Source organism: Eptatretus burgeri, chromosome 4, assembly GCF_056783735.1.
Source record: "Eptatretus burgeri isolate ZD-2024b chromosome 4, Ebu_testis_v1, whole genome shotgun sequence".
NCBI classification, from domain to species: Eukaryota; Metazoa; Chordata; class Myxini; order Myxiniformes; family Myxinidae; genus Eptatretus; species Eptatretus burgeri.
The window spans coordinates 90,545,739-90,572,528 of NC_140964.1; the positions used below are offsets into that span (position 1 = coordinate 90,545,739).

Genomic DNA, 26,790 nt, shown 5'->3' on the forward strand with positions numbered 1-26,790 from the left:
TTAGTAAACAGGTCAAATTAAAATAACAGGTCTAAAAAATAACTAAAACAGGACATGTTTTTAAAATTAAAACCCAAGCATATATTTGGATTATCATTACAAGAATTTATTTTTGAATAAAAAATGTACTTATAATTATTAATTTATGAGAAGAAGAATCTAAGTTATTACATAACCTCAGTTAATGCCCCCTGCATATTCACCATTTTTGGTCAAAACGACATTTTCAACTTCCTACAGATAGAAACGTATGCATTTATCAGGCATTCTAATAACAGATCCTTAAATTTCATATGCCAGTTTATAAATATCTTCAGTATCACTTTGCTCGAGTGATCAGTTTCAGATTTATAAGCTCATGAATATGAAAAAAGTAAATAATTATAAAAAACGTGCATGTAAATAAAAATTTATTTTAATATGAAGCCATGGGCGTTAGATAAAATTATTCGGTCAGTAGACACATCTTATATGAGGAAATCTTTAGAAAAAAAAAATTAATATCCTAAACCCCAAGCCACATGGTCAAACCAGAGGACAAAATTGGTCCATTTTAGAGCCCTCAGAGGCAAGGGCTTATGGTAAAACTTTTATAATTCATCACCTAACTGTATTATCCCAACAAAAATGTATCTATGGAGAGATAATGACCCTATAATCACTGTGTTATGAGGAAAAAATTCTAAGTTGTTCTATGTTTTCAGGAGTGTTACTTATAGTTTCACCTTATTATAGCTCGTTTTGGCCCAAAAGCAATTTTTAGCTTCCGATAGAGTGAGAAATATGCATCCCAGAGGCTATCTGATGCCATAATTGAAAAATTTGGATGCCATTTTGTAAATATTGGCAATATTAACTTTTTTAGAGGAGTCCATTATAAAATTATAAGCCCCTGAAGTTGAAAAAAAATGCGTTTTTCACATTTGGCATTTTTAGGGCCAAATTTCAAAGGTCTCTGGAGATGGATATTTTTTAAACTATGAGGAATTGAAAGCTAATCTTTTGCATGGTGGGTAGAGCCATATAGATCTACATTTAAGAATTTTTCCAGCAAAATCTGAGGAGGTGACCTGGGGAGGTTTTTGAAATTTAGGTGAGTTGGCACAGAATGACCCATATGCACATTATTTTGTTTCGTGATGCGATCAAAGATGGCTGACTGATGGCCATCTTAAGGCCCAGTCACACCTTGACGTTTTAGCCAGCGATGGCAACGTATTAAAATTTATGTAAAACGCTGGCTTACGTTGAACTTTTGATGTTTTTTTTAAAGATTCGGACGTATTCTTAGCGACTTGGTCTTATGTATAACGCATTAGTAACGGACACAGAACGTTTCATTGTGTTATAGATAACTTATACCAACGAATGCTGAACCTGTTGTCGGCCTACACAACCTATGCCCAACGATAGTCTAACTTAGGCATAGCGCGTTGCACGCATCGCCGACGATGTCGTGACGTAGCCTATTAAAAGGCTGACGCACAACGATTCGAATCATAACTGCCGTAGAAATGGAAGTGTCAACATCGCAGTCACACCTTGGCGATCTTGCCAGCGTATGCCGACCTAAGAAAAATGTGTCTAAAACGTTGGGGCACGTCAAATACGGTATGAGTAAGTTTGGTATACGTGAGTAGAACGCTAAAGTACGCTATCATACGTCGTAGTAAGTAGAGTACGTCAGGAAATTTTAAACATGTTCAAAATTTTACGACGTACTTGGCGTATGACACGTTCCGCATGCGATGGGGATAAGTTGTACACACGATATGCGGACGCTTACACACGTCCACAAAGGCTACTTATAAGCTACTCATAAGTCGAAACATGTCGCGGTAATGTCTTTTTTTACGCGAAACTTATTTCTAACTTATGTTTGACGTGCTTTGAACCAATTCTTTACGTAGTCCCAACACACATTGACGTATGTAGACGTATTCCAATGACGTCTTCCGGTCGACAAAAAAAATAAATGAACGTGTTTCTAACTTACAACTGCCATATAAAGACGTGTTCCCAGCGATTTTGGGAATTGGTATATAAAAATGGTGTTCATAAAAGGGGAACCCAACAGTGTTTTTGAGTCAATGTCCATGTCAGCAGTATCAGTATTAGTATTAGCATTAGTAGTAGTTTGTTCATGTTGGCAATAGTAGGTGAGTGTGAGGGGGAGGGTGTGGGTTATGATGGATCCTCCTTGCGTCCAGGTGTCCACGGGTAGGAGACATCTTTGCACCATTGTTCGAAGTTCTTCGCGGCTAATTTTTTATGGGGCTTTTTCAACAATGAGCTATGGCTTGTTTTTACGATTTAGGTCTATTCATAACGGGTTGGACAAATGCACAATGAACTAATAATGTGCATAGAGCGCTTCGATAACTTGTAGATACGGTATACCAACGAATAATTATCGTGTAGCCGGCGTTCACAAACTATGCCCAACGATAGCCTAACTTATCCATATCGTGTGGCAGTTTATCTTTGCCGGTGACGTGGGGTTTGCTATTCATAGGCTGCCACTCAACGATTTAAATGGCTGCATCTCCACTATTGAAAGTAGACGCTTGCGCTCAACAATTGGATTTTTTTTTTTTACACTCAACGACTTTTAAACGGTACCACTCAGCTATTTTCATTGTTTACAATGAACGATTTAAATTGCTGTCACTCACCTTTGTTTTTTGACGCTGGCGCTCGGAAATTTTAATCGTTTCTATTGAACGTGCTAAATCGCTCAAACTCCACTATTGAAAGTTGACGCTTGCGCTCAACAATTGGATTTTTTTTACACTCAACGACTTTTAAACGGAACCACTCAACTATTTTCATTGTTTACAATGAACGATTTAAATTGCTGTCCCTCGCCTTTGTTTTTTTGACGCTGGGGTTTGGAAATTTGAAGCGTTTCTTCTGAACGTGTTAAAACGCTCAAACTCGACGATTTTAAATAGACGCTGCCGATGGACAATTGGAATCATAGCCAAGATAGACATCGAAGTGTGAACATCCTCGTCATGCCGAAGAAAAGTTTGAAGAATGCTGCAAATAAGTGTCCTGGCCGTGGCCGTGGACGCTGACGCAAGGACGATCCATTATACCGACGTCTTTCAACCTATGAGTAACTTAAAAGTAACGTCTGTCGATGTCTGGCAACGATCGCGTAACGTGCCAACAACACGTTAATCATAGGTTAGAAATAAGTTTCGGGTACGCTAAACATTACCTCGGCGTGTCTCAACTTATTATTAACTTACAAGTAGCATGTGTTGACGTCTGTCAACGATCGCAGACCGTGCATACAACTTGTGGCCAGCGTAGCGGAACGTGTGAGTCATACGCCGTGAAATTTCAAACATGCAAAAATTTGAGGACAACCGAAAAGTACAACGTTTAAAGCCAACGTACAACGACGTATGGCAGTGTTTTTCAGCATGCTCTCAATGTTATCAAAACTTACCCATAACGTATTCAACGTGTGCTAGCGTTTTAGAAAAAATTTTCAAAAATCGGCATACGTTGGCTAAAACGTCAAGGTGTGACTGGGTCTTTAGTTGTAAAGAAAAGCGGTTTATAATTTTTTTTATTTTTGTGTATGAAGTCGAGGCTCGTGTCAGAGCGAAACACGTTCTTAACCATTTCTCAGACATGCCTTTACCGATGTTGTTCAAACTTGGCACACAGATAATGAATGATGGCTTGCTTACATCAACAAGTCTTTTTTTTTTGAGATCAGGTCCAAGATGGTTGACTGGCAGCCATTTTGTTACTTAAACGTGTCCCCAACCATTTCCTGAACATGCATGGTCCGATTTTTGTTCAAACTTGGCAAAACCACAGTAAGTGATGGCATACACATATCCCTCACTTTATTTTACGATCTGATCAAAGATGGCCCGGCCGACTGGTAGACTGGTGGCCATTTTTGTTGGAAGAAACAAAACAAAACAAAAAACCAGTGTTGAACTCTCCCTCGATCATTTCTTGGACATGCATTTACTGATCTTGTTCAAACTAAGCACACAAATAACGAATGATGGCTTATATATGCACGTCATTGTTTTTCGAGATAAGAATAAAGATGGCTGACTGGCGGCTATTTTGTTACTTAAGTGTCCCCAACCAATTCATCTGACATGCATGGTCCGATTTTGTTCAAACTTGGCAAATGGCATATGTCACAAATGTTCTTCTATGTCGCATGACAACTCAAGTCAGTTGTGCATTCACATAAATCTTGTAAATATGGGCTAGCCCTTTAATTCCATGCAGCAAAATTACAAAAACCATGGGGGCTATGACATTTTGTTTTTCTCCTTTTTTATTTTTTTGCTTTCTTCCTTGTTTGTGGTGCCATAGACATTGATGTATAGCTTTCTTTGCTGATTTCCAGCAGTCCATCCCATTTTCTTTCTTCCTTTTGTAATATTCCTTTCTGCCCAAACACAGTCACCTTTTGTGTGATAGAAAATTATGTTAATGTTGTGTGAAATGATAAATATAAACCGGCCATTATAATGAAATTCTGTGCTTGCAGTAAACACCATGGGGTCAAATTTACGAAAGGCACTTTTTGAGTGTCTTACACATGCCTAACCCTCAAACGGTGACACAAACATCGTTGTTCACTACATGGCCAAAAGTATGCAGACACCCCTTCTAATTAGTGATTCAGCTATTTCAGCCACACCCATTGCTGACAAGTGTATAAAATCAAGCATACAGCCATGCAATCTCCATAGACAAACATTGGCAGTAGAATGGGCCGGACTGAAGAGCCCAGTGACTTTCAATGTGGCACCGTGAGAGCCACCTTTCCAACAACTCAGTTCGTTACATTTCTGCCCTGCTCGAGCTGCCCTGGTCAACTGTAAGTGCTGTTATTGTGAAGTGGAAACGTATAGGAGTAACCACAACTCAGCCGCAAATTGGTAGGCCACATAAGCTGTCAGAATGGGACCGCCAAGTGCTGAAGCGTATAGCATGGAAAAATTGTCCATTGTTGGTTGCAACACTCACTAGCGATTTCCGAGTGGCCGAACAGCCGCACACAAGCATAAGATCACCATGCGCATTGCGCATTGCCAAGCTTCGGCTGGAGTGGTGTAAAGCTCACCGCCATTGGACTCTGGAGCAGTGGAAACACGTTCTCTGGAGTGATGAAGAAGAGTGGAAGACTCTGGAGTGGAAGAAATGTTTTGTTGAGATCGGTGTGGAAGAACTTGACTGGCCTGCACAGAGCCCTGACCTCAACCCCATCGAACACCTTTGGGATGATTTGGAATGCCGACTGTGAGCCAGACCTAATCGCCCAACATCAGTGCCTGACCTCACTCATGCTCTTGTGGCTGAATGGAAGCAAATCCCCACAGCAATGTTGCAACATCTCGTGGAAAGCCTTCCCAGAAGAGTGGTAGCTGTCATAGCAGCAAAGAGGGGACCAACTCCGTATTAATGACCATGATTTTGGAATGAGATGTTGGACGAGCAGGTGTCCACATACTTTTGGCCATGTAGTGTATGTGTACAGTTAATCACATCTCAGTAGCGATTTACGAAGGGAGATAAACAGCCGATTAGCTGTGCATGACGAAGCAGCCAGTTAGCCTGTGGAACACCACACACATCCAGACATCCGATTAAAATGATGCACTTGCATATAATCGCAGCACCACGGACAATTGTTGGAGAGGATTCAACGCATTACTACTCATCTTAGTTTGATCCAGGTCATCTTGCACTACATTCTGCAACCAACAAAATGATTCCTTCTAACATCTAACGCCAGACAAATTTGATGTTGTCATATTTCTCCAGATGATTGCATCTATCCTCGAAGATTCTCGATGCACATTGGCGAACTGTCTTAGTCCTATCCTCTTCTGCCTCCTCATGCACTAATTCAAGCAAACATCCCATGTAAAAGACCAATTATAAGCCATGCAATGCTTTCTTCAAGGCCTTAAACGCACTCTTAAACATGCCCTCACCAACATGTAAAAGTTTGTTTGTTGTTTAAACGCTTGTGATTCGGTTTTGATCGTGCAATCGACAATCACTCTTCGCTATTGGCGACTCGGTTTGAACTGGTGATCACGCACGATTCGCGATTCCATACGCGTCTGACTCTTAAACGCCTTTCGTAAATTTGGCTCCATCTGTTTAAGATGCTCCTCCAGCTGTCTGTAGAACCAATTGTACATTTTGCCAGCAAACTCAATTTATCTGTTGAGCTGTTGATTGTAATAGTCTGTTGTCACCTGGTTTCATTTGATTTTACTTGATCCTTTGGAAAGGGATCAAGATTCGAGGAGAGGTGGGTTGAAGGGTGAAAATACTGAGGTTTGTCAGACAAAGTTGGGATCAGGTGTTTGTTTTGATTTATTGCACTGAATGCTTTGTTGAATTGGCCTTACTGTTCTCTGTATGGTGAAAAACGTGCATTGTTTGATGTTGGGGGGGTGTGGGGGTTGAGGGGTGGGGATGGAGACGGGTGTTAGTGGGGTGGAGGAGAAATTATCATTGCTTTATTAAACCATGATAACAGAAAGCAAATAGTTGTAATGTTTTTTTTCCTGTTATTTTAATTCAAGATCGAAACATTTTGACGTGCACATGTGCGACACATTAAAATGTGGGAAGATATCACGTTCGTCAATTTTACAATCGTATGCAATGGCTGGAAACATCAAAACTAACAATTGTGTGTCCATCCTCAAGCGATCCAGGAAATGCCGCCTGGTTAATGTTAAGGCTGAACTCTCGAACCCATTTCCTTCCTAAATGTCCTGGAGGCACCTTGTTAAGTCCCTGTGATGTGTGCGCCCCCTCCATCACCTCAAATGGCTTCACAGCTAACTCCACTTGAGATGAGGCTGAATGGTTTAACTCTGTGTTTGTTTCCAAAGCTCATGCACCAAACCCATCCCTGCGAGAACTGATGCTTACCTGCAACCACGTGCTGCATATGGACGACGACAGTTTCCTTCCCTCTCCTTTCTTCTTCTTCGTCCAATCTCTTGCTTTCTGCATGTGCATTTTCCACCCCTGTGTCATTGTTCTTGGTGCATTACCTTTCTTCTGTTACCTTGTTCTTCCATGAGCTGAAAATCTGTTTTAAAATAAAGCCCATTAAGGCAATTTTGTGTAGCTCGAAATCCTTAAAAAAGTATTATCAAAACTGCTTGACGAAAATGTTCTTCCTATTTTGCTCTCCCTCAATTTCAGTTTTTTACCCCTCAGCCAGAATTGGCTAAGGGGTATTGTCGTCTTGGGCGTTGTCCGTCCGGGCGGGCGTCCGTCTGTCATCTTTTGGTTTCCGTCAATTTCGAGAACGCCTTGTCCAATTAAATCCATTTTTGCAGGATATGTTGGGGTTGAGTAGAGGAAGGTTCCTTTCGAAAATGGGTGCGCTGCGATTTTCAATCTGGCCTTCATGGCAGCCATCTTGAAATTGGTTTCCCTCGATTTCGAGGAGAACGCCTTGTCCCATTAAATCCATTTTTGCAGGGTGTGTTGGGGTTGAGTCGAGGAAGGTTCCTTTCGAAAATGGGTGTGCTGCGATTTTCAATATGGCCTCCATGGCAGCCATCTTGAAATTGGTTTCCGTCGATTTTGAGGAGAACGCCTTGTCCGATTGAATCCATTTTTGCAGGATATGTTGGGGTTGAGTAAAGGAAGGTTCCTTTCGAAAATGGGCGTGCTGCGATTTTCAATATGGCCACCATCTTGAAATTGGTTTGCGTCAAGGGGCTGAGGGGTTACGCCCGCTTTGTGGAGCTATTTTTTCTCATTTGTTTCATGTTTCAAGCATGCGACACGTTCTTCTGACGCATACCTTTATTTGGGTGGTGTATAGGCAACTGACAGCTCTGTATAGGCAACAAAAAATCTGGGTTATGTGCATGAAGCAAAAACATACTTCCTGCTTATCATTCAAAATGCCTCACTGTACAGGAAAACATGGGGACAGGAATATTGCACTGTAAATGGTGGAGACTTGTAATACCCTCCCCCACCTGGAGGTGGCGCTTCACGATACACATTTACATCGAGAATTTGTGTAACCCCCTCCCACGATCACCAAGTAAAGGAAAAACCACCACTATACATTTGTGGTCATGCTGATCCTATGTAGCAAATATGGATGTAATCTGCCCAGAACTTTTTGAGGAGTAGCATGCAAAACACACGCACACATACACACACCGGTCCATGAATTAGAGTAAAGATATGCCTAAGTTGCAGTGTAATTTACCACATTCCTTTGAATCGTTTTCTTAATCGTGTTTAACATCTTAAAATCCCAAACCTCTTGATTTAAAGTTTTATAAAATTTGTACGATTTGACATAATACAGTAGGGGTATCGGGGCAACATTGGGCACAACCGGCAAGGGGATAAATGAACAGGAAAAGAAAGGGAGAGAAGGGGAAACACTGAAATCGGCAAGTTCGAGGGTTGGGTTAGGGAGGGTGGGGGTAATACAGATCATTGGTCATGATGGGGGATGATGATGACGAAGTGGTGTTGCACTACCTGCTTGAATTAAAGCCTTGGAGGGAAGAGTGAGACAGAACAGCCTCTGTTGTTCCATAGAAGGGAGTAGTGAGTAGTCATTTGTGTTGTTGGAATCAAACGTTAATTGGATGAAGGCTGCGTCGAGTTTTGATTTGAGTTCATAACTTATTATTATTATTATTATTATTATTATTATTATTATTATTATTATCTTGCCAAAACGAAGTTTTTGCAAGATATGTTAGTCAGCTTGTATGTTTTTTTTTTGTTTTTTTTTTTTGTTTGTTTTTGTTTGTTTGTCTGTAATCACTTTAAAAAATTCTGCAGAGCACAGTTATCATTGGAAATTTTTGTAACTTCGCATATCAGAGGCCTATAGAGGTCCCTTTCAGTGCACAACATTTTGAAGGTCAAGGTCACTTTGTCGCAAATCAGGGGAGTCGACGAAACCCTTATTTTTTGAGTAATTTTGATCGGATCGTCTTCAAACTTCATGGGAATATAGTTCATGGTCTGGCGCTCAGCTGATTAATTTTTGGTGGCGATTGGCATTGACTTTCATATGTTTTTTTTTTGTTTGTTTGTTTTTTTTTTGGTCTGTAATCACGTATAAATCACTCCGCAGAGCACAGTTATCATTGGAAATTTTTGTAACTTCGCATTTAAGAGGCCTATAGAGGTCCCTTTCAGCACATAAAATTTTGAAGGTCAAGGTCAAAGGTCAAGGTCACTTTGTCGCAAATCAGGGGAGTCGACGAAACCCTTATTTTTTGAATAATTTTGATCGGATCGTCTTCAAACTTCATGGGAATATAGTTCATGGTCTGGCGCTCAGTTGATTAATTTTTGGTGGCGATTGGCCTTGACCTTCATGGTTAGCGCCTCAGGTCAAACATATTTGACCCCAAGGTCAAATTTTCAAGTTTTAGGAACCATATCGTGTAGTATCTCAAATTGAACACCTCGATGAGTGCTTTCTATATATGTCAAGCTTGAGACATTATGACTTCATTTGGTGACGTTATGAGGCAAAAGCATATTTTTCATGGTTACTCTGGAGAACGATTCTCATCGGAATCTCTCGTAGGCAGATATTCCTCAAGGAGTCGCTCCTGGTGGATAGCAGCTCTGTTCACCTCAGTGTGACCTGAAAGAAGTCACACGTGGTCACCTTTTGGCAAGATACGATTGGTTTTTTATTATTATCTTGCCAAAACGAAGTTTTTGCATGATATGTTAGTCACCTTGTATGTTTTTTTTTTTTTTTTAATAATTTTTTTTTTGTTTGTCTCTAATCACGTATAAAAATTCTGCAGAGCACAGTTATCATTGGAAATTTTTGTAACTTCGCATATCAGAGGCCTATAGAGGTCCTTTTCATTGCACAATTTTGAAGGTCAACGTCACTTTGTCACAAATCAGGGGAGTCGACGAAACCCTTATTTTTTGAGTAATTTTGATCGGATCATCTTCAAACTTCATGGGAATATAGTTCATGGTCTGGCGCTCAGCTGATTTAATTTTTGGTGGCGATTGGCCTTGACCTTCATGGTTAGCGCCTCAGGTCAAACATATTTGACCCCAAGATCAAATTTTCAAGTTTTAGGAACCATATCGTGTAGTACCTCAAATTGAACACCTCGATGAGTGCTTTCTGGATATGTCAAGCTTGAGACATTATGACATCATTTGGTGAGGTTATGAGGCAAAAGCATATTTTTCATGGTTACTCTGTAAAACGATTCTCATCGGAATCTCTCGTAGGCAGATATTCCTCAAGGAGTCGCTCCTGGTGGATAGCAGCTCTGTTCACCTCAGTGTGACCTTAAAGAAGTCACACGTGGTCACCTTTTGGCAAGATACGATTGTTTTTTTATTATTATCTTGCCTAAACGAAGTTTTTGCAAGATATGTTAGTCAGCTTGTATGTTTTTTTTTTTTGTTTTTTTATAAAAAATTTTTTTGTTTGTCTGTAATCATGTATAAAAAATTCTGCAGAGCACAGTTATCATTGGAAATTTTTGTAACTTCGCATATCAGAGGCCTATCGAGGTTCCTTTCAGTGCACAATTTTGAAGGTCAAGGTCAAAGGTCAACGTCACTTTGTCACAAATCAGGGGAGTCGACGAAACCCTTATTTTTTGATCGGATCGTCTTCAAACTTCATGGGAATATAGTTCATGGTCTGGCGCTCAGCTGATTTAATTTTTGGTTGCGATTGGCCTTGAGCTTCATGTTTTTTTTTTTTGTTTTTTTTTAATCACATATAAATCACTCTGCAGAGCACAGTTATCATTGGAAATTTTTGTAACTTCGCATATCGGAGGCCTATAGAGGTCCCTTTCAGCGCATAAAATTTTGAAGGTCAAAGGTCAAGGTCACTTTGTCGCAAATCAGGGGAGTCGACGAAACCCTTATTTTTTGAGTAATTTTGATCGGATCGTCTTCAAACTTCATGGGAATATAGTTCATGGTCTGGCGCTCAGCTGATTAATTTTTGGTGGCGATTGGCCTTGACCTTCATGGTTAGCGCCTCAGGTCAAACATATTTGACCCCAAGGTCAAATTTTCAAGTTTTAGGAACCATATCGTGTAGTACCTCAAATTGAACACCTCGATGAGTGCTTTCTAGATTTGTCAAGCTTGAGATATTATAACGTCATTTGGTGACGTTATGAGGCAAAAGCATATTTTTCATAGTTACTCTGTAAAACGATTCTCATCGGAATCTCTCGTAGGCAGATATTCCTCAAGGAGTCGCTCCTGGTAGATAGCAGCTCTGTTCACCTCAGTGTGACCTTAAATAAGTCACACGTGGTCACCTTTTGGCAAGATACGATTGTTTTTTTATTTTATTATTTATATTATCATTATTATTCAGATTTTTTTTTTTCAGTTTTAATCATGTTGATGTACATGCCTTTACTTCTCTGTAAAGTGATCCATATTGGTCATGTTGCAACTTAATTAAATTGCTTTGTCAACAAGGGAAGTTTAAATGCTGTGATGTCTTTTTTTTTAAATCAACTATGACTTCTTCTTCTTCATTTTCTTTTTTTGTTTTTACATTCAGTGCCCAATGGTTCAAGAAGCAACCATGAATGGCAGCCCGGAAGAAAACACGACAAATCGCATCTGTCCGGTGACTCCACCATCTGCAACGCTTGCGCCACCCTTTAACCCCATCTCCACACCTTTGCGACCTGACCCGGCTCCACCTGCCCAGCTCCTTTATTCACCACCCCCGCGCCAGCCAACCGGAGGTGATGAAAAGCCCAACTGGAGTGCGGGGGATAGTGTGGCATGGCGACTATTCTGTGAAAGGCATGCTCGCTCAGCTGCTGCCAACTTTGCTCAACAAGTGTGTGTTTTTGCTGAAAAAGAGCTGCCATTGCAGGATCATGGTGTGAAAGGACAGCCTTTTGGCCCACTTGCACAGCTGTCTCTTTCCAATCACTTTACGCAGGCCTTCCTTCGGCACTTTACTCATGAACTTGGTCATGCTAGAAGCTTACAATGTCGCAACAATAATGATGGCAATGAAGATTTTGCCAATGTTGGTAGAAGCTCTGTAGCATCACCGGATGCCCCTATTGAGTCCGACATGAGTCCCTGGAGTGGAAGGATGCATACTTTGGAGTGGGACATGTACGCTCCTTGTGGGAAAGTGACGCACGAACGCACTGTTCGTCCTGTTTCAGCTGATTTCACATGTGTGGCAGAGAGGCCACCACTTGCCAGGTTAACCAATCTCTGTCCCCGTTCTCGTACTGTTCCAAAAGCTCACAGCACTGATGATGTGCTTGATGTGAGACCAGAGATAACCAAAGCTGGTACAACAATGGTGCGAAGTCGACAAGGAGAAGGACACAGGTTACTCAAGCGTTTTTCGCTTCGCAATGTGGGTCGCAGTATGCGAGGTCTGCTTCGTCGGAAAAGTTCCTCTGATTCCCTGGGAAGTGGAGTGACTGGTACTGGTGGGAATGGGGCTAGCAGTATCGGAGAGCGAACGAGTTCTGACTCTTGGAGTCGTAGATTTGAGCAGCTGCAGCTCACAGGTCGCTCTCATTCAGTAGACCTGCAACTGCCGATGTTGCCTGGTGCAGAGGTAAGCAATGTAATGGACAGCTAACGTGTTTATATGATTTGTTCAAGGTTGACATGGACTTTTTATTATAGAAAATCAAACGGCTCAGGGAGGTTGATGACATATCACCAATTTCTTTAGGTATTCCCCTCCTACAATGTTCGCACTTGTCTCACTGAGATTGTAGCATCTTCATGATTAAGCCTGGTGTTGGCCTCATAGTTAGGGTGGCTGGCTTAAGACAGGTTCTTGAGTTTGATCCCCTGTTTACCGTTGAAATAACACCAGGTTGGTTGACTCGGCCTGTCATCCTTCTGAGGTCGGAAAAATGAGTACCAGCTTCCTGGTGACCGGGGCACTGCATTAGTGGCACAGCCGCGCTTCCAGAAAATGATGCAACCAGCAGCCACAGGTTACAAACGAAACAACAACCTTCATCATTTGCGTAGAAATCTTTCAGATTTTCTGAACTTTGTTAGTACCCACCATGCACTAGCCTTTTCGAATTTCAAGTGATAGTGAATGATTGTTTCCACAATTCCAACAATGACCTCGAAATCTTCCTGAATTTCAGAGAATCAGACTTGGGTTAAATGTTTTGACAGTAATCGGTTTCATGTGAGTGCTCAAGATCGCTCGCCATTTATCGGCCATTTTATTTTTAACCTCTCGCCATTTAAACACAGCACAACGTGAAAGTTGTGGTTCACCAAATTGTGCCGATAGTCTCCTATCATTTGAAGTTGGTTTGATGTTCTCCTTCACAAGGAACTTGATGATGCAGCTCCTTTCCACACTACCCATGGTTATGTTGGCCACCATCTTGGGTTTACCCATAATTGTTTGACCGGCATTGATGTCACTTCCTGATGTCAGGGTAGACAGTATTTTTATTCAAAACTGCGGCATTAAAAAAAAAAAATTAAACTCTTTCTCCAATAAGAGGTTTGTGTCATTGTATCAATAAAAAAACAAATAATTGTCCAGAGGCAGATTATGTTAAAGTAAAAGAACATGTATGACTTTCAAGAGATTTCCATGTTTCTTATGTTTCTAGCAGGCAGTGTGTGTGGTGTACGAGAGCACTGTGAATTTGGCCAGAGCAGATAAAGCGAGTTCTCCCGGCCGATTACACTGGCAGCGCTATATCGCTGCACTGCGCAGAAATGGACAATCCTTCTGTCTGGACTTCCATGTACCAGCAAAGGTGCCTTGTCCTTATTTTTAATTTTTTTTTCTTCTTAAATTTGTCTCCATTTTTGGTGTTTGATCATGCGCCATCTACAGCCTGGCACATGTTTGGTTTTTCTGAGAAATGGGGTGGTCTGCTTTATAATCATAGCACTGAGCTGTGTGCTCTATGCAGACTGGGTATCCTAAACTGAGCATTCCATGTGAGACGGTGACTGAAGTGAGACAGGCAACAGTAACAGAACTTCCTGAACACACTCGTGCTGTTGTGTTGAAGGTAAGCACTTTTTTTTTTTTTGAAGTATGGGGAATTGCCTTTTTGCTCTCTGCCACCTTTCTCGTCTATGAGCATGAAGACCTTGCACACCAACAAAACCCCTCGAGTCTGTCGAACCAATGAATGGGAAGTAACCATGACCACCCTCTCGTGCAGTCCTTACGATAATTCATGGATCGGTGTGTGTTTGTTTGTCGCGCTACTCCTACAGTTCTGGGCCTTTTACATCCAGATTTGCTACATGGGATCAGCATGACCCCAATTGGTGCATAAGGCTGTTTTATCTATGCCGGTGGTCTTGGGGGGGGGGGGGCGAGGAGGGGGACATAAATTATTTATGTAAATTTGTATCGTGTGGTGCCACTCCAGGTGGGAGAGGGTATTAAAAGTCCCCGTCCTTTATAGTACAGAGTTCTTGTCCTCAAGTTTTCCAGTGCAGTGAGGGGTTTTGAATCGGGCAGCAAAAGGAATTTTGAATTACACATTTGAATAAGGATAATAACATAAACCCCACCTCTGGCCGCTCCCAACGGGAGTGGGTGCTTCGAGTTTATGAGAAAACAGCACTTGGTACCAAGAAAATGTTTTTTGCTTCTTTTTTGTTTTGTTTGTCTGTGAATAAACATCAAGCACTTGGTGGTAATCAGAACACAGGTGTCTTAGCTGGGCTGCAGGTGAACGACTGATCAGCGACGTTATCTGGGCTGTAGGTGATCAGCAAACAGTTAGCAAAATACCGCTGCTAAGATACCACTCTAGACCTGTAAATATGAAGGCACCCTCACAGAACCTTTTTCAAAACTAAAGCAATGTGTTATTTTGAAGAAAAAAATTGGCAAAATAAATAATTTGCTCAAATGTTTTAACTGTCAGATTAATTTATCTTCAAAGAAAGCTCCACCCAATGTGCGGTGTTCTGCTGCTATGACTACACAAATTTTAATTGGATTGGTCTCGAAGTCATTCTTACTTTTTATAGACTCCCACCCCCCTTTGAGTGTTCTCTACCGTCTAGGTAACAGACTCCATTGAGTACATAATGGAAGCTGCTGATCCAGCCCAAGGATTGACTTGGTTGGAGAAACTTTTGGATGCCACCAGACTTGGGTGAGAGAATGGACTAATAAATTGGACTGTACAGGACAATAAGTGAGAGGTAGATGCTGATGAAGCTTTTATTCATTTCATTTTGCTCCATCTCGCCCTCACTTAGTTTGTATGAAGATCGTGATAGAAGCTGGCGAGATGATGGAATGTCCAACCAAGACTTCATGATGTCTGCAGGCACTCCTGGACTGGGTATGTTCAGTGATTGTTTTGATGGAGTTGGAGCAGGAAAGTTGCTACTTTATGAATCCAAAATCCACATCCCAAATCAAGATACTGGCCCATCTGCTCATGCAGTGAAAGACTGTTTTGCAATCGCGTGCGTACGTCCGTCAGTCAAGGGCATAACTTTTTTTTTTACCATTTGAGCTTATATCATCAACTTTTGAACAAACCCTTATTATGAGAATATGGAGAAGACTAATAATTGTGTCAAAATGTCAAAGGGCAAAGTCACAGTAGTAGAAATGAGCCTTATCAGCCCACCCGCTGCTGCGCAGTGCGAGATGCCTGGGTTTTGGAATCGCTTCTGTGTTTCTTTATTTATTTACCATTTGAACTTCAGTGTGTGTCTCCATATCTTTCTTACCATTTGAGATTTTTGTCATCAAGTTTTCAACCTAGCCTTTTTATGAGTTCATCGATATATATAATGGAGCAAGTGTTTGTATGAATGTATGTCCACTACAAACTCATTGTTGGACAGCTGGCCTGACGCCACCCTCAATTGTAACCTGAAAAAAAGAAAAATATGCCCACCATTTTGGTAAGCCCAAGACATCTTCGGAAGTGTCATATTCATAATCGCCATGCCCTCCCTAAAAGTTTTCTGTTCAGTGTAAAAATACACAAGCGACTGTTAAAAGTATCATCACATATCGAAGAGTTAGAGCAGAAAGGCATCATAGGACTTGTGAAGGCAATAGTACGCATTAGCCTCAGGCTTTAGGTCTTCTGGGTTTCGCGCTGTTTGGTGGCAGCCTACCGGCCAGTTCAATTGAAATTATCTGAGCTCTCTCTCTCTATTGAGTGTAGCCTGTGGCTGCTGGTTGCATCATTGGTTGGGACGCGGCTATGATGCAATGTCCCCCTTACCAGTGCACTGGTACTCATTTTGCCGATCTCGGAAGGATGACAGGCTGAGTCAACCTCCTGGTGTATTAATTCAGCGGCCCAACGGGGCTTGAACTCGGGACCCTAGGATCCCAAGCCAACACCAGGCTTATTATCTGAGCTATATAACCACAATGTATTATATTTATGCACATTAGCAGTAGGCATGGTTTTGCTTCTTGTACATAATTGGGTTATTTCTATTTTTTGGAGGGGATCAAGGAAGCGGTCTGTTTCTGATACACCGCACAAATATAGTATGTCGGAAGGATGTATTGCACATTTAGAATAAGATTGCCCATAGGGCTGCTACGCTGTTAGTATGGAGAACGCTAATCAATAAAATTTACTGCTTTGTTTCTTTTCTTTATTTTTTTTTTATCTGTTGTTTTTGTTGTTTAGTTTGATTACAAACAGACGTGGACGGGCCTTTGCATTTTGAGATGCTTTCTAGTTTCAGTTTTGTCCCTGTTTTAATCTTCACTACATTATGTTTGTGTTCTTCTCCACCATGAAAGGCTTCCGTTGTGTTATAGGTGATCCTGAGAGTTTAGCCAATCTTCCTCCGCTACCTGATTCATTTGGATCCTCGGAGCTCCTTCCACCACCTACCAGCCTTGGAGATAACCTTTCCAGCAGAACAAGACCATTTCAGTTGCCTGTGGATGCAACAACTGGTGATTTTTTTTTTTATATATATATATAAAAACAAACACAATAAAAGTCTAATAGTTTCACTGGGGGGCATAATGGTTGGAGCATCCGTTCTCGGTCTGGGAGGTCAGTATTTTGATCCCCGGCCGTAGTTGTACCAAAGATTTCTAAAATGGTATGTGGGTAACCTTGCTTGACTCTGAGCATGAAAGTCGGATAGAGCACGGACAACCATAAGTTAGCAATTGTCACGCAGGCTTTGATTTGATGGGCCGAATGGCCTCTTGTGTTGAAGTTCCTTGCAACGGAGCAATATGTGTGTGTATATATATATATATATATATATATATATATATATATATATATATATATATATATATATATATATATATATATATATATATATATATATATATATATATATATACATATATATATATACACACATATTGCGCCATTGCAATTGCAAGGCGTTGCATATATATATATATATATATATATATATATATATATATATATATATATATATATATATATATATATATATATATATATATATATATATATATATATATATATATATATACACATACATATATACAGTGGGGAGAACAAGTATTTGATACACTGACGATTTTGCAGGTTTTCCCACTTACAAAGCACGTAGAGGTCTGTAATTTTTATCATAGGTACACTTCACTTGTGAAAGACGGAATCTAAAACAAAAAATCCAGAAAATCACATTGTATGATTTTAAAATAATTAATTTGCATTTTATTGCATGAAATAAGTATTTGATATTTGATTTGATATAAAACAGAACTTAATATTTGGTACAGAAACCTTTGTTTGCAATTACAGAGATCAGACGTTTCCTGAAGTTCTGAACCAGGTTTGCACAGACTGCAGCAGGGATTTTGGCCCACTCCTCCATACAGATCTTCTCCAGATCCTTCAGGTTTCGGGGCTGTCGCTGGGCAACACAGACTTTCAGCTCCCTCCAGAGATTTTCTATTGGGTTCAGGTCTGGAGACTGCCTTGGCCACTCCAGGACCTTGAGATGCTTCTTACGGAGCCACTCCTTAGTTGCCCTGGCTGTGTGTTTCGGGTCGTTGTCATGCTGGAAAACCCAGCCACGCCCCATCTTCAATGCTCTTGTTGAGGGAAGGAGGTTGTTGGCCAAGATCTCGCGATACTTGGCCCCATCCATCCTCCTCTCAATACGGTGCAGTCGTCCTGTCCCCTTTGCAGAAAAGCATCCCCAAAGAATGATGTTTCCACCTCCATGCTTCACGGTTGGGATGGTGTTCTTGGGGTTGTACTCATCCTTCTTCTTCCTCCAAACATGGCAAATGGAGTTTAAACCAAAAAGCTCTATTTTAGTCTCATCAGGCCACATGACCTTCTCCCATTCCTCCTCTGGATCATCCAGATGGTCATTGGCAAACTTCAGGCGGGCCTGGACATGCGCTGGCTTGAGCAAAGTGACCTTGCGTGCGCTGTAGGATTTTAATCCATGACGGCATAGTGTGTTACTTCTGGTTTTCTTTGACACTGTGGTCCCAGCTCTCTTCAGGTCATTGACCAGGTCCTGCCGTGTAGTTCTGGGCTGATCCCTCACCTTTCTCATGATCATTGAGGCTCCACGAGGTGAGATATTGCATGGAGCCCCAGACCGAAGGAGATTGACTGTTATCTTGAACTTCTTCCATTTTCTAATAATTGTGCCAACAGTTGTTGCCTTCTCACCAAGCTGCTTGCCTATTGTCCTGGAGCCCATCCCAGCCTTGTGCAAGTCTACAATTTTGTCCCTGATGTCCTTAGACAGCTCTCTGGTCTTGCCCATTGTGGAGAGGTTGGAGTCTGATTGAGTGAGTGTGGACAGCTGTCTTTTATGCAGATAACGAATTCAAACAGGTGCAGTTAATACAGGTAATGAGTGGAGAATGGGAGGGCTTCTTAAAGACAAAACTAACAGGTCTGTGAGAGCCGGAATTCTTACTGGTTGGTAGGTGATCAAATACTTATTTCATGCAATAAAATGCAAATTAATTATTTAAAAATCATACAATGTGATTTTTCAGGATTTTTGTTTTAGATTCCGTCTTTCACAGTTGAAGTGTACCTATGATAAAAATTACAGACCTCTATGTGCTTTGTAAGTGGGAAAACCTGCAAAATCGGCAGTCTCAAATACTTGTTCTTCCCACTGTATGTGTATATATGTATATGTATATATATGTATATATATATATATATATATATCATCGCTTCCGGTTCCGGTTTTGAGCGGCAAGAGGTCTCCTTCGGGGCTCCCTGCTGACATTCTCAAAGTTAAGTTCCGGTTGTTATTTGTCCCGTTTTAACTGTTTAATTTTCTCACCTACATGTTAATGTGTGTTCCTAGTTCGGTTTTGTTTCAAAAATCGTGCTATTTTGTGAGTATTTATGTCGACGTTCTTACTTGGTGTTTGAGGCCTAGTCCTAGGTTTGAGGCCTACCGGTTCCACTCGGTGTTCGATCGTTTTTTTTTGTTTGTTTTTTCTCCCCATTACCTTCAATTTCTATCCTCCCCATTACCTTCAATTTTCATCCTTCCCACTTTCCAAACATCCCCCATTCTCCCAACTAATCTCTTTCTTATCTCAAAAACAAAAAAAACAAAAAAAAAAAAAAAAAAAAAAAAATACCCAACAACAACAACAACACGCTCACCTTCTCCCGATTCTGCTACTTCTTCTTCCTCTTAACTTCCTCCTCGTCTTCCTCGATTTCTTTTTTTTTTACACTTCCATGACCTAATCTGTTGAACTCTCTCATACATTAATATTAACAACAAAAACGATCTTATAATGCTTCATCTTCCTCTCTCACACATGTGGTACTCTTTACTGTTTCACAATGCACTTCTCTTCTGCTATTTTAACAGACTGCTCTCATTTCGACCTCTCCTTCATTCCTTGCCTAAAAAATCCAACTATTACAGCGCTTCTTCTCTCCATGCTCTGAATTAGCCTTCATTGCATCCATCAAGAATTGTGTTAAATCGCATCTCTGACCTAAAACTTTTAAAAACCACAGTTTGCCATGGATGCTCGCTTTCCATCAACCATTCTTTTTTTCCAACTTCAGTGCCAACTCACCCCCCTCACCCCTCACTCTCACTCTCAAAGCAACCATCCCACTCTTCTCCTCCAAGCCTCCCTCTCACCTCTTTCAAAAATTCCCCCCTCACCTTTCTCCCACCTTTCATCCCCCTCACTCTTCCTTCTCTAAGTTGCCCCCCTCTCATCCACCAACCTGCCTCCTCCACTGCCCTCTCACCTCCATCTCTTCACTCCACCTCCTCAAATCCTCAACTGCCATCTTCCTTGTCTCTTGTCCCCCTCTCTCCCAGCACCACAGAGCCTTTTCTCCTCCTCATTCGGCCCCCTCCCCTCGCTATTCTGCAATACCCCACACTCCTTCAGCAACCCTCCTTACCTCCCCCCTCGTCCCTCGTCCTACCCTCCCCCGCCCCTCCACCTCCTGCACCCAAAGCCTCCTCCCCTACCTCTTCATTAAAAGTGTGGACCTCAAATATCCGGGGCCTTCGCTCAAAACCTTCAGATCTTTCCATACAGGTTGCCACTGACAAACCAGACATCATCTGCCTAACAGAAACTTTCCTCTCCCAAGACGTGTCTGACTCCCAAGTATCACTCCCTGGTTACTCCCTCTTACGGTATGACAGACCTGAGCCTCGTCCTGGTGGAGGTGTTGCTCTCTTCATCAAAGACTCTATTCCTCACTCTCCCTGCACTGCTCTCACTCCCCACACCCCCAGGAATACCTCTGGCTTCGGCTTCCTCCACTCCCACCTCATGTTTATATGTGTACTGTACCGTCCACCGAACAGTGATGACTCCATCTACACCTCACTCTCCGAAAACATGGACCATCTTCTATCTTCTCATCCAAACTCTCTCTTCCTCTTATGTGGCGACTTCAATTGTCATCACGCCAGTTGGCTAGGTGTGGGTACCTCTCTCACCTGCCATGGGACATCAGCAAAAGCTTTCTCTGACTCATTGGGACTGACTCAATCGGTCAACTTCCCGACCCGGATCTCAACCAATGGTACTCCATCTCTTCTGGATCTGATTTTGACAAATTTCCCTGACAATATCTGCTGCTCTTCCTTCGCTCCAATTGGTTCTTCTGACCACGTCCTTGTTAAAGTGGACATCTCTCTGGCTGTCATCAGAGAACCACCTCACCGCCGTCGAGTCTGGCATTTCACTCAAGCCGACTGGCAGGGTCTCCGAGCAGCCATCAAACTTACAGACTGGTCTCCTATCACTACTTTCTCAAACATCAACTCATCCTGGGAATTCTTTCAAAGAAACTTGCTCTCCCTCATGCACAGATTTATCCCCTCTCATGTTCAGTTGTCTTACCCTTCCTCCCGCCCTTGGTTTACTGAAGCTTGTGGTGAGGCAGTTGTCCTGAAACAACTTGCCTTTGCCTCATGGAAAGCAAACCCAACTGAGGACAATCTCAGTTCTTTCCACAAAGCTCGGAACAAGTGTGTATCTACCCTCAGGAGAGCCAGAAAACAACATCTTTCTCATCTCAAGTCTGAACTCTCAAACATCTCTCCCTCCTCAAAATCCTGGTGGCGTTTAATCAAATCTGTTTCTGGTGTATGTTCCCCCTCCATCCCCTCCCTTACCTCAAATGGCCGCACTGCTGATTCCACACGTGATAAAGCTGAATGTCTAAACTCGGTGTTTGCAGCTAAATCTTGTGTCCTAAACCCATCACTATCTCTACCCACTTTACCCAGTCGCACCCAACTGTCCCTGGACTCTGTATCCTTTTCTCCTGACAAGGTGGAGAGCTTGCTTTCAAACCTCGAGTCAGATTCTGCAACCCGGTCCAGCCGGCATCCCAGCCCACGTGTCCTCAAAGCCTGCTCTTCTGCTCTTGCTCACCCTCTCTCTGTTCTATTCACCCTCTCATTTTCCCAAGGTCATCTGCCATCTGCTTGGAAATCTGCTAACATCACTGCCCTGCATAAAAAAGGTGCAAAAACAGATCCCTGTAACTACAGACCAATCAGCCTTCTCCCAATCATCAGCAAGGTTATGGAATCCATCATTGCTTCAGACATGAAAATCCTTCCTCTTCTCCAATGGCTTGATTTCCAATCATCAATTTGGTTTCAGACCAGGTCACTCTACCCTGGATATGCTGCTACTGCTCTCCCATCAATGGATGGAGGTCCTCAATGCCAGACAGGAAATCCGAGCATGTCCCTGGACATATCACGTGCTTTTGACACAGTCTGGCACCCTGCCCTACTCACCAAACTCTCTTCCCATGGTATTCAAGGCCATCTCCACTCATGGCTCGCAGACTTCCTCTCCTGTCGCAGTCAACGTGTGGCCCTAAATGGAGTTCTTTCATCCCCTCTTCCTGTGCAGGCTGGAGTTCCTCAAGGTAGCGTTCTGGGCCCTGTTCTTTTTCTGGTTTTCATCAATGATCTCTCGGACTCTCTGGAAAATCCTCTATTTCTCTTTGCCGACGACTCCACCCTCTGCCGTACCATCTGTCATCCCTCAGACCGGCAAGCAGCAGCTTCTTCGCTCACTGCAGATCTGGATAAAATCACAAACTGGTCCAACACGTGGAACATGTCTTTCAATCAGACAAATCTCACACTCTCACTATGTCTCTTCGAAAGGACCGTTTACAAAACCCCCCCATCCACTTTCTCAACAATCCTCTGGAAGAAGTCTTTTCTTTCAAGCTTCTGGGTCTCACTATCTGCCATGACCTTTCCTGGGAAAGTCACATTTCCAACCTTGCCTCAAAGCCAGTCGCCGACTGGGAATCCTCCGTCGTGCAAAGTCCTTCCTCGGCCCTCTTGAGCTCCTGACTACTTACAAAGCTTTTGTCCGTAGCCTGATGGAGTACTGCTCTCCCCTCTGGGCTGGTGCTCCTGCCTCCCACCTTTCTCGACTTCACGCTGTCGAAACCAGGGCTTTAAGATCATTAGCATCTCCCGCAATGAAGCTGAGTCTTTGGGCCTCTCACTCAATCACCGCAGGTTGGTCGGTGGTCTTTCTGTCTTCTACCGACTCCTCTCCAGCCTTGCCCCCCTGCTCTCTCTGCGATTTGTCCCAACCACATTTCCACAGGGCGCTCAAGGTCCGCCAACAACCCCCTTCTGGTAAAACTACCAAAATCACGAATCACTGCTCATCTTCACTCTTTCATTCCTCTTTTTCCCGCCTTTGGAATAAACTTCCTCACTCTATTCTTTCCCATTCTTCCCTCCAGGCTTTCAAAACAGCTGTTCACCACCTCTTATCTTCCCCCATCCAAATCCTGGAGCTTTTCTACCCCCGATAATCCACCCAGGCTCACTTCCTTCACTTGTGCTGCTTTCCTTCCTGAAAGACCCTGTAATGCCCATCTTCGCGTCGCCATGTTCCCCGTCCCATCCCCATCCCTCTCCCTTCCACAGTTCACCTGTGTCTGTTCCCCAATGTTTTGTCCCTTCCACTCCCACCCCTCTTGTCTCATGCCTCCTTGCTGTGAGTTGTGTGTTAGCTCTCATACGAGCCTCGACCAAGGTATACAAAAAAAAAAAATAAAAAAATAAAAAAATATATATATATATATATATATATATGTGTGTATATGTGTATATGTATGTATATATATATATATATATATATATATATATATATATGTATATGTATATATATGTATATATATATATATATATATATATATATATATATAGCCTGGTGTTGGCGCAGTGGTTCGGGCAGCGGCTTGGGATCCAAAAGGTCCTGAGTTCAAGCCCCGTTGGGCCACTGAATTAATACACCAGGGGGTTGACTCAGCCTGTCATCCTTCCGAGGTCGGCAAAATGAGTACCAGTATACTGGGCCGGTGTATACCCCGGTTAAAATAGGTGTACCATATCCCTGTGTCGTAAGAGGCGACCAGGGTTGCGTCAGGAAGGGCATCCGGCATAAAACATGTGCCAAATCACTATGCGGATCATACGGATGATCCGCTGTGGCGACCCCTAACGGGAGCAGCCAAAAGAAGAAGATATATATATATATATATATATATATATATATATATATATATATATATATATATATATATATATATATATATATATATATATATATATATATATATATATATATATATATATATATATATATGAGGCCCCGTGAGGAGGAGTGATGTAAGTGACATTTTTTAATGATATGATGATGATAGGGTAAGGGTTAAAATAGTGCTATATGGCATTAACTGCAAAATGGCCGATGTGTCCCTTACATCACTCCTCCTCGCAGCGCCTTATATGTATATGTATATGTGTATATATATATATATATATATATATATATATATATATATATATATATATATATATATATATATTGATTTATCGTTACGACTCAGGCAGACATGAGCACACAACAGACAGGTCCCCGTAGATCAGTTATATCAGTATGTTTCTAGTTAGAATCCATCCCCTGTGTCTAATGGGAATTAAGTGTGTGTGCACTGCGGAGTTATTTTTATAGTTGGGTTATTTAAATCTCCAGATCCCCTCCACTTGCGGCCACAGAGTCTTTCAGCACTTGCGCCCTCGCCTCGTGGCCGTTGCATATGAGGCGAGGTCCTCGCGTGCCTGATTCGACTTCCTCGAATTGGTCTGCATTCCAACGCCACGAGGCAGAATTGTTGTTTCTCTAGCAAGAGGGGTACAGACACGCGTAGAGGGGCGGGGTTTTCCCGGCTCGGCCATAACCCCGCCCAAAAACGGCTGATCCATGGAGGTCCCTGTCCAATCAGGGCGATCAGCGCGTGAGCTCCACCAAGGCCCCGCCCCGCTCAGAGCGGTCGATAAAGGATGACGCGACCCTCAGTGAGTGTGTGTGGAGAGTTTCTTGTGGTCGTTCGAGTTCGGAGAGTTCAGACTTCAGAGAGTCCTTGCGTGTCCTTGGGAATTCTTAAGAGTTCTCTGAAGTTCTTTGGAGGGAGTAGTTCTTGGAAGGCAGTTTGGGTGTGATGTTGTCATTGCTGGAGCTCTCAGGCCTGGAGTCTCCGTTGGCCTCCTACAAGGAGCGACCCTGGATTCACTATCCACAATCCAAGCTCCCACCGACCACGGGTCCCACACGTGCAGTCGCGGGCCAAGTCTCACGAACTCGGTCAGGTACCCCAACAGACCTCTGACCCCCAGCTGGACTATCCCCTTGGCTGTAAGGGTCGAATAAAGACCAATTGGGTCCTATTTCTTTTGAGTGTGTGTGTATGTGGCGCCGTCCTATAAGTAAAACTGTTTAAGTGTTTATGATAATTGTACATTGCATTGGAATATAGTCGGTTAACTCTGCTCTTCTGTGTTCCCCTCCCTGCCTATCTATCTATAATTCCAGCAATCTCTGTGTGTCTGTCTGTCTGTCTGTCTGTTTGTCTGTCTGCGACCACAGTTTCTCGACGACCGCCGGTCCGATCTCATTGAAACTTGCCAGGAATATTGCCGGGGACCCGCGGATGTGCCTTTTCGGGGTTTGATATCTATCGGACGAGCGGTTCCCAAGTTACGGCCATTTATCTGTCGACCAATGACAAGACACGGTCCTATGACGTCACGAACAACGTCACAATGTTTATTAATTTATTTTTTTGCACGATCGATGGTCAGATCTGATTGAAACTTGCCAGGAATATTGCCGGGGCTCCGCGGATGTGCCTTTTCAAGGTTTGATATTAATCGGACGAGCGGTTCCCAAGTTACGGCCATTTATCTGTCGACCAATGACGAGACACGGTCCTATGACGTCACAAATGACATCACAATTAATGTTTATTTATTTTTTTGCACGATTGACGGTCCGATCTGATTGAAACTTGCCAGGAATATTGCCGGGGCCCCGCGGATGTGCCTTTTCAAGGTTTGATATTAATCGGACGAGCGGTTCCCAAGTTACGGCCATTTATCTGTCGACCAATGACAGGACATGGTGCTATGACGTCACGAATGACATCACAATTAATGTTTATTTATTTATTATTATTTCTTTTGCACGATTGAAACTTGCCAGGAATATTGTTGGGGACCTGCGGATGTGCTTTTTCGAGGTTTGAGAGAGGGAGGCTGCACATACTGGCACGCACCTACGGGCACGCACCTATGGGCCCGCCCCTACGGGCCCGTACTAGTTGTAAATAAATACCCCTATTGTTGAATGTATCAGCTCGTTTCTATGTTTCTTTCATTGGCTTAGCATGGTGCGTGTTGGGAAATTGGGAAGCGGCAAATTGTGCATTTGGACCGACGGGTCTTGGTAACCATCCGCTTGGGTTACGCAGGTTCGAGCACGAAAACGGCTCGTTCCGCTCGAGGCCTGCCAAGGGTGTGAATTCCCCGGTAGCTCTGCCACATGGATACTTAGGTATATTGAAGTTGGCAATCAACCCTATTCCACGCGGCCGAATTATTGGCGATTCACGGTCCTGTAAGGGACCCGTGCCTTTCGGAGTTCGCCGAGGAGCACAATCTAAATTCCGGGTGTTCGGTGGAGCCGACTCTACTGCTCCACCTAGCGGTCGTGCTCGCCGCCGACGCCTGGCCCACAACAATATATATATATATATATATATATATATATATATATATATATATATATATATATATATATATATATATATATATATATATATATATATCCTTTTAGCTGTTGAACTCTGGGAAGGGTTTGAAACGGAATAGCACTTACCTTGTGAAGGTCTTCTTGGGTTGCTTTATGCGGCT

The 26,790-nt window shown here is 42.5% G+C and overlaps 1 protein-coding gene across 3 annotated transcripts in view; it reads left to right on the forward strand.

Moving 5' to 3' along the window:
* The window catches only part of LOC147028651 (SH2B adapter protein 2-like), a 64,787-nt gene that overhangs the window by 24,698 nt on the left and 13,299 nt on the right, over window positions 1-26,790 (forward strand). For 2 of the 3 annotated variants that reach the window (XM_085879275.1, XM_085879277.1), the window contains exons 2-7: window positions 11,594-12,628; window positions 13,665-13,814; window positions 13,974-14,075; window positions 15,091-15,182; window positions 15,289-15,374; window positions 16,832-16,972. In XM_085879275.1, the coding sequence (XP_085735401.1) occupies window positions 11,600-12,628; window positions 13,665-13,814; window positions 13,974-14,075; window positions 15,091-15,182; window positions 15,289-15,374; window positions 16,832-16,972 (1,600 nt within the window). In that variant the 5' untranslated portion in view covers window positions 11,594-11,599. The remainder of the gene's footprint in view (window positions 1-11,593; window positions 12,629-13,664; window positions 13,815-13,973; window positions 14,076-15,090; window positions 15,183-15,288; window positions 15,375-16,831; window positions 16,973-26,790) is intronic. The other variant, XM_085879278.1, reaches the window with a different exon arrangement.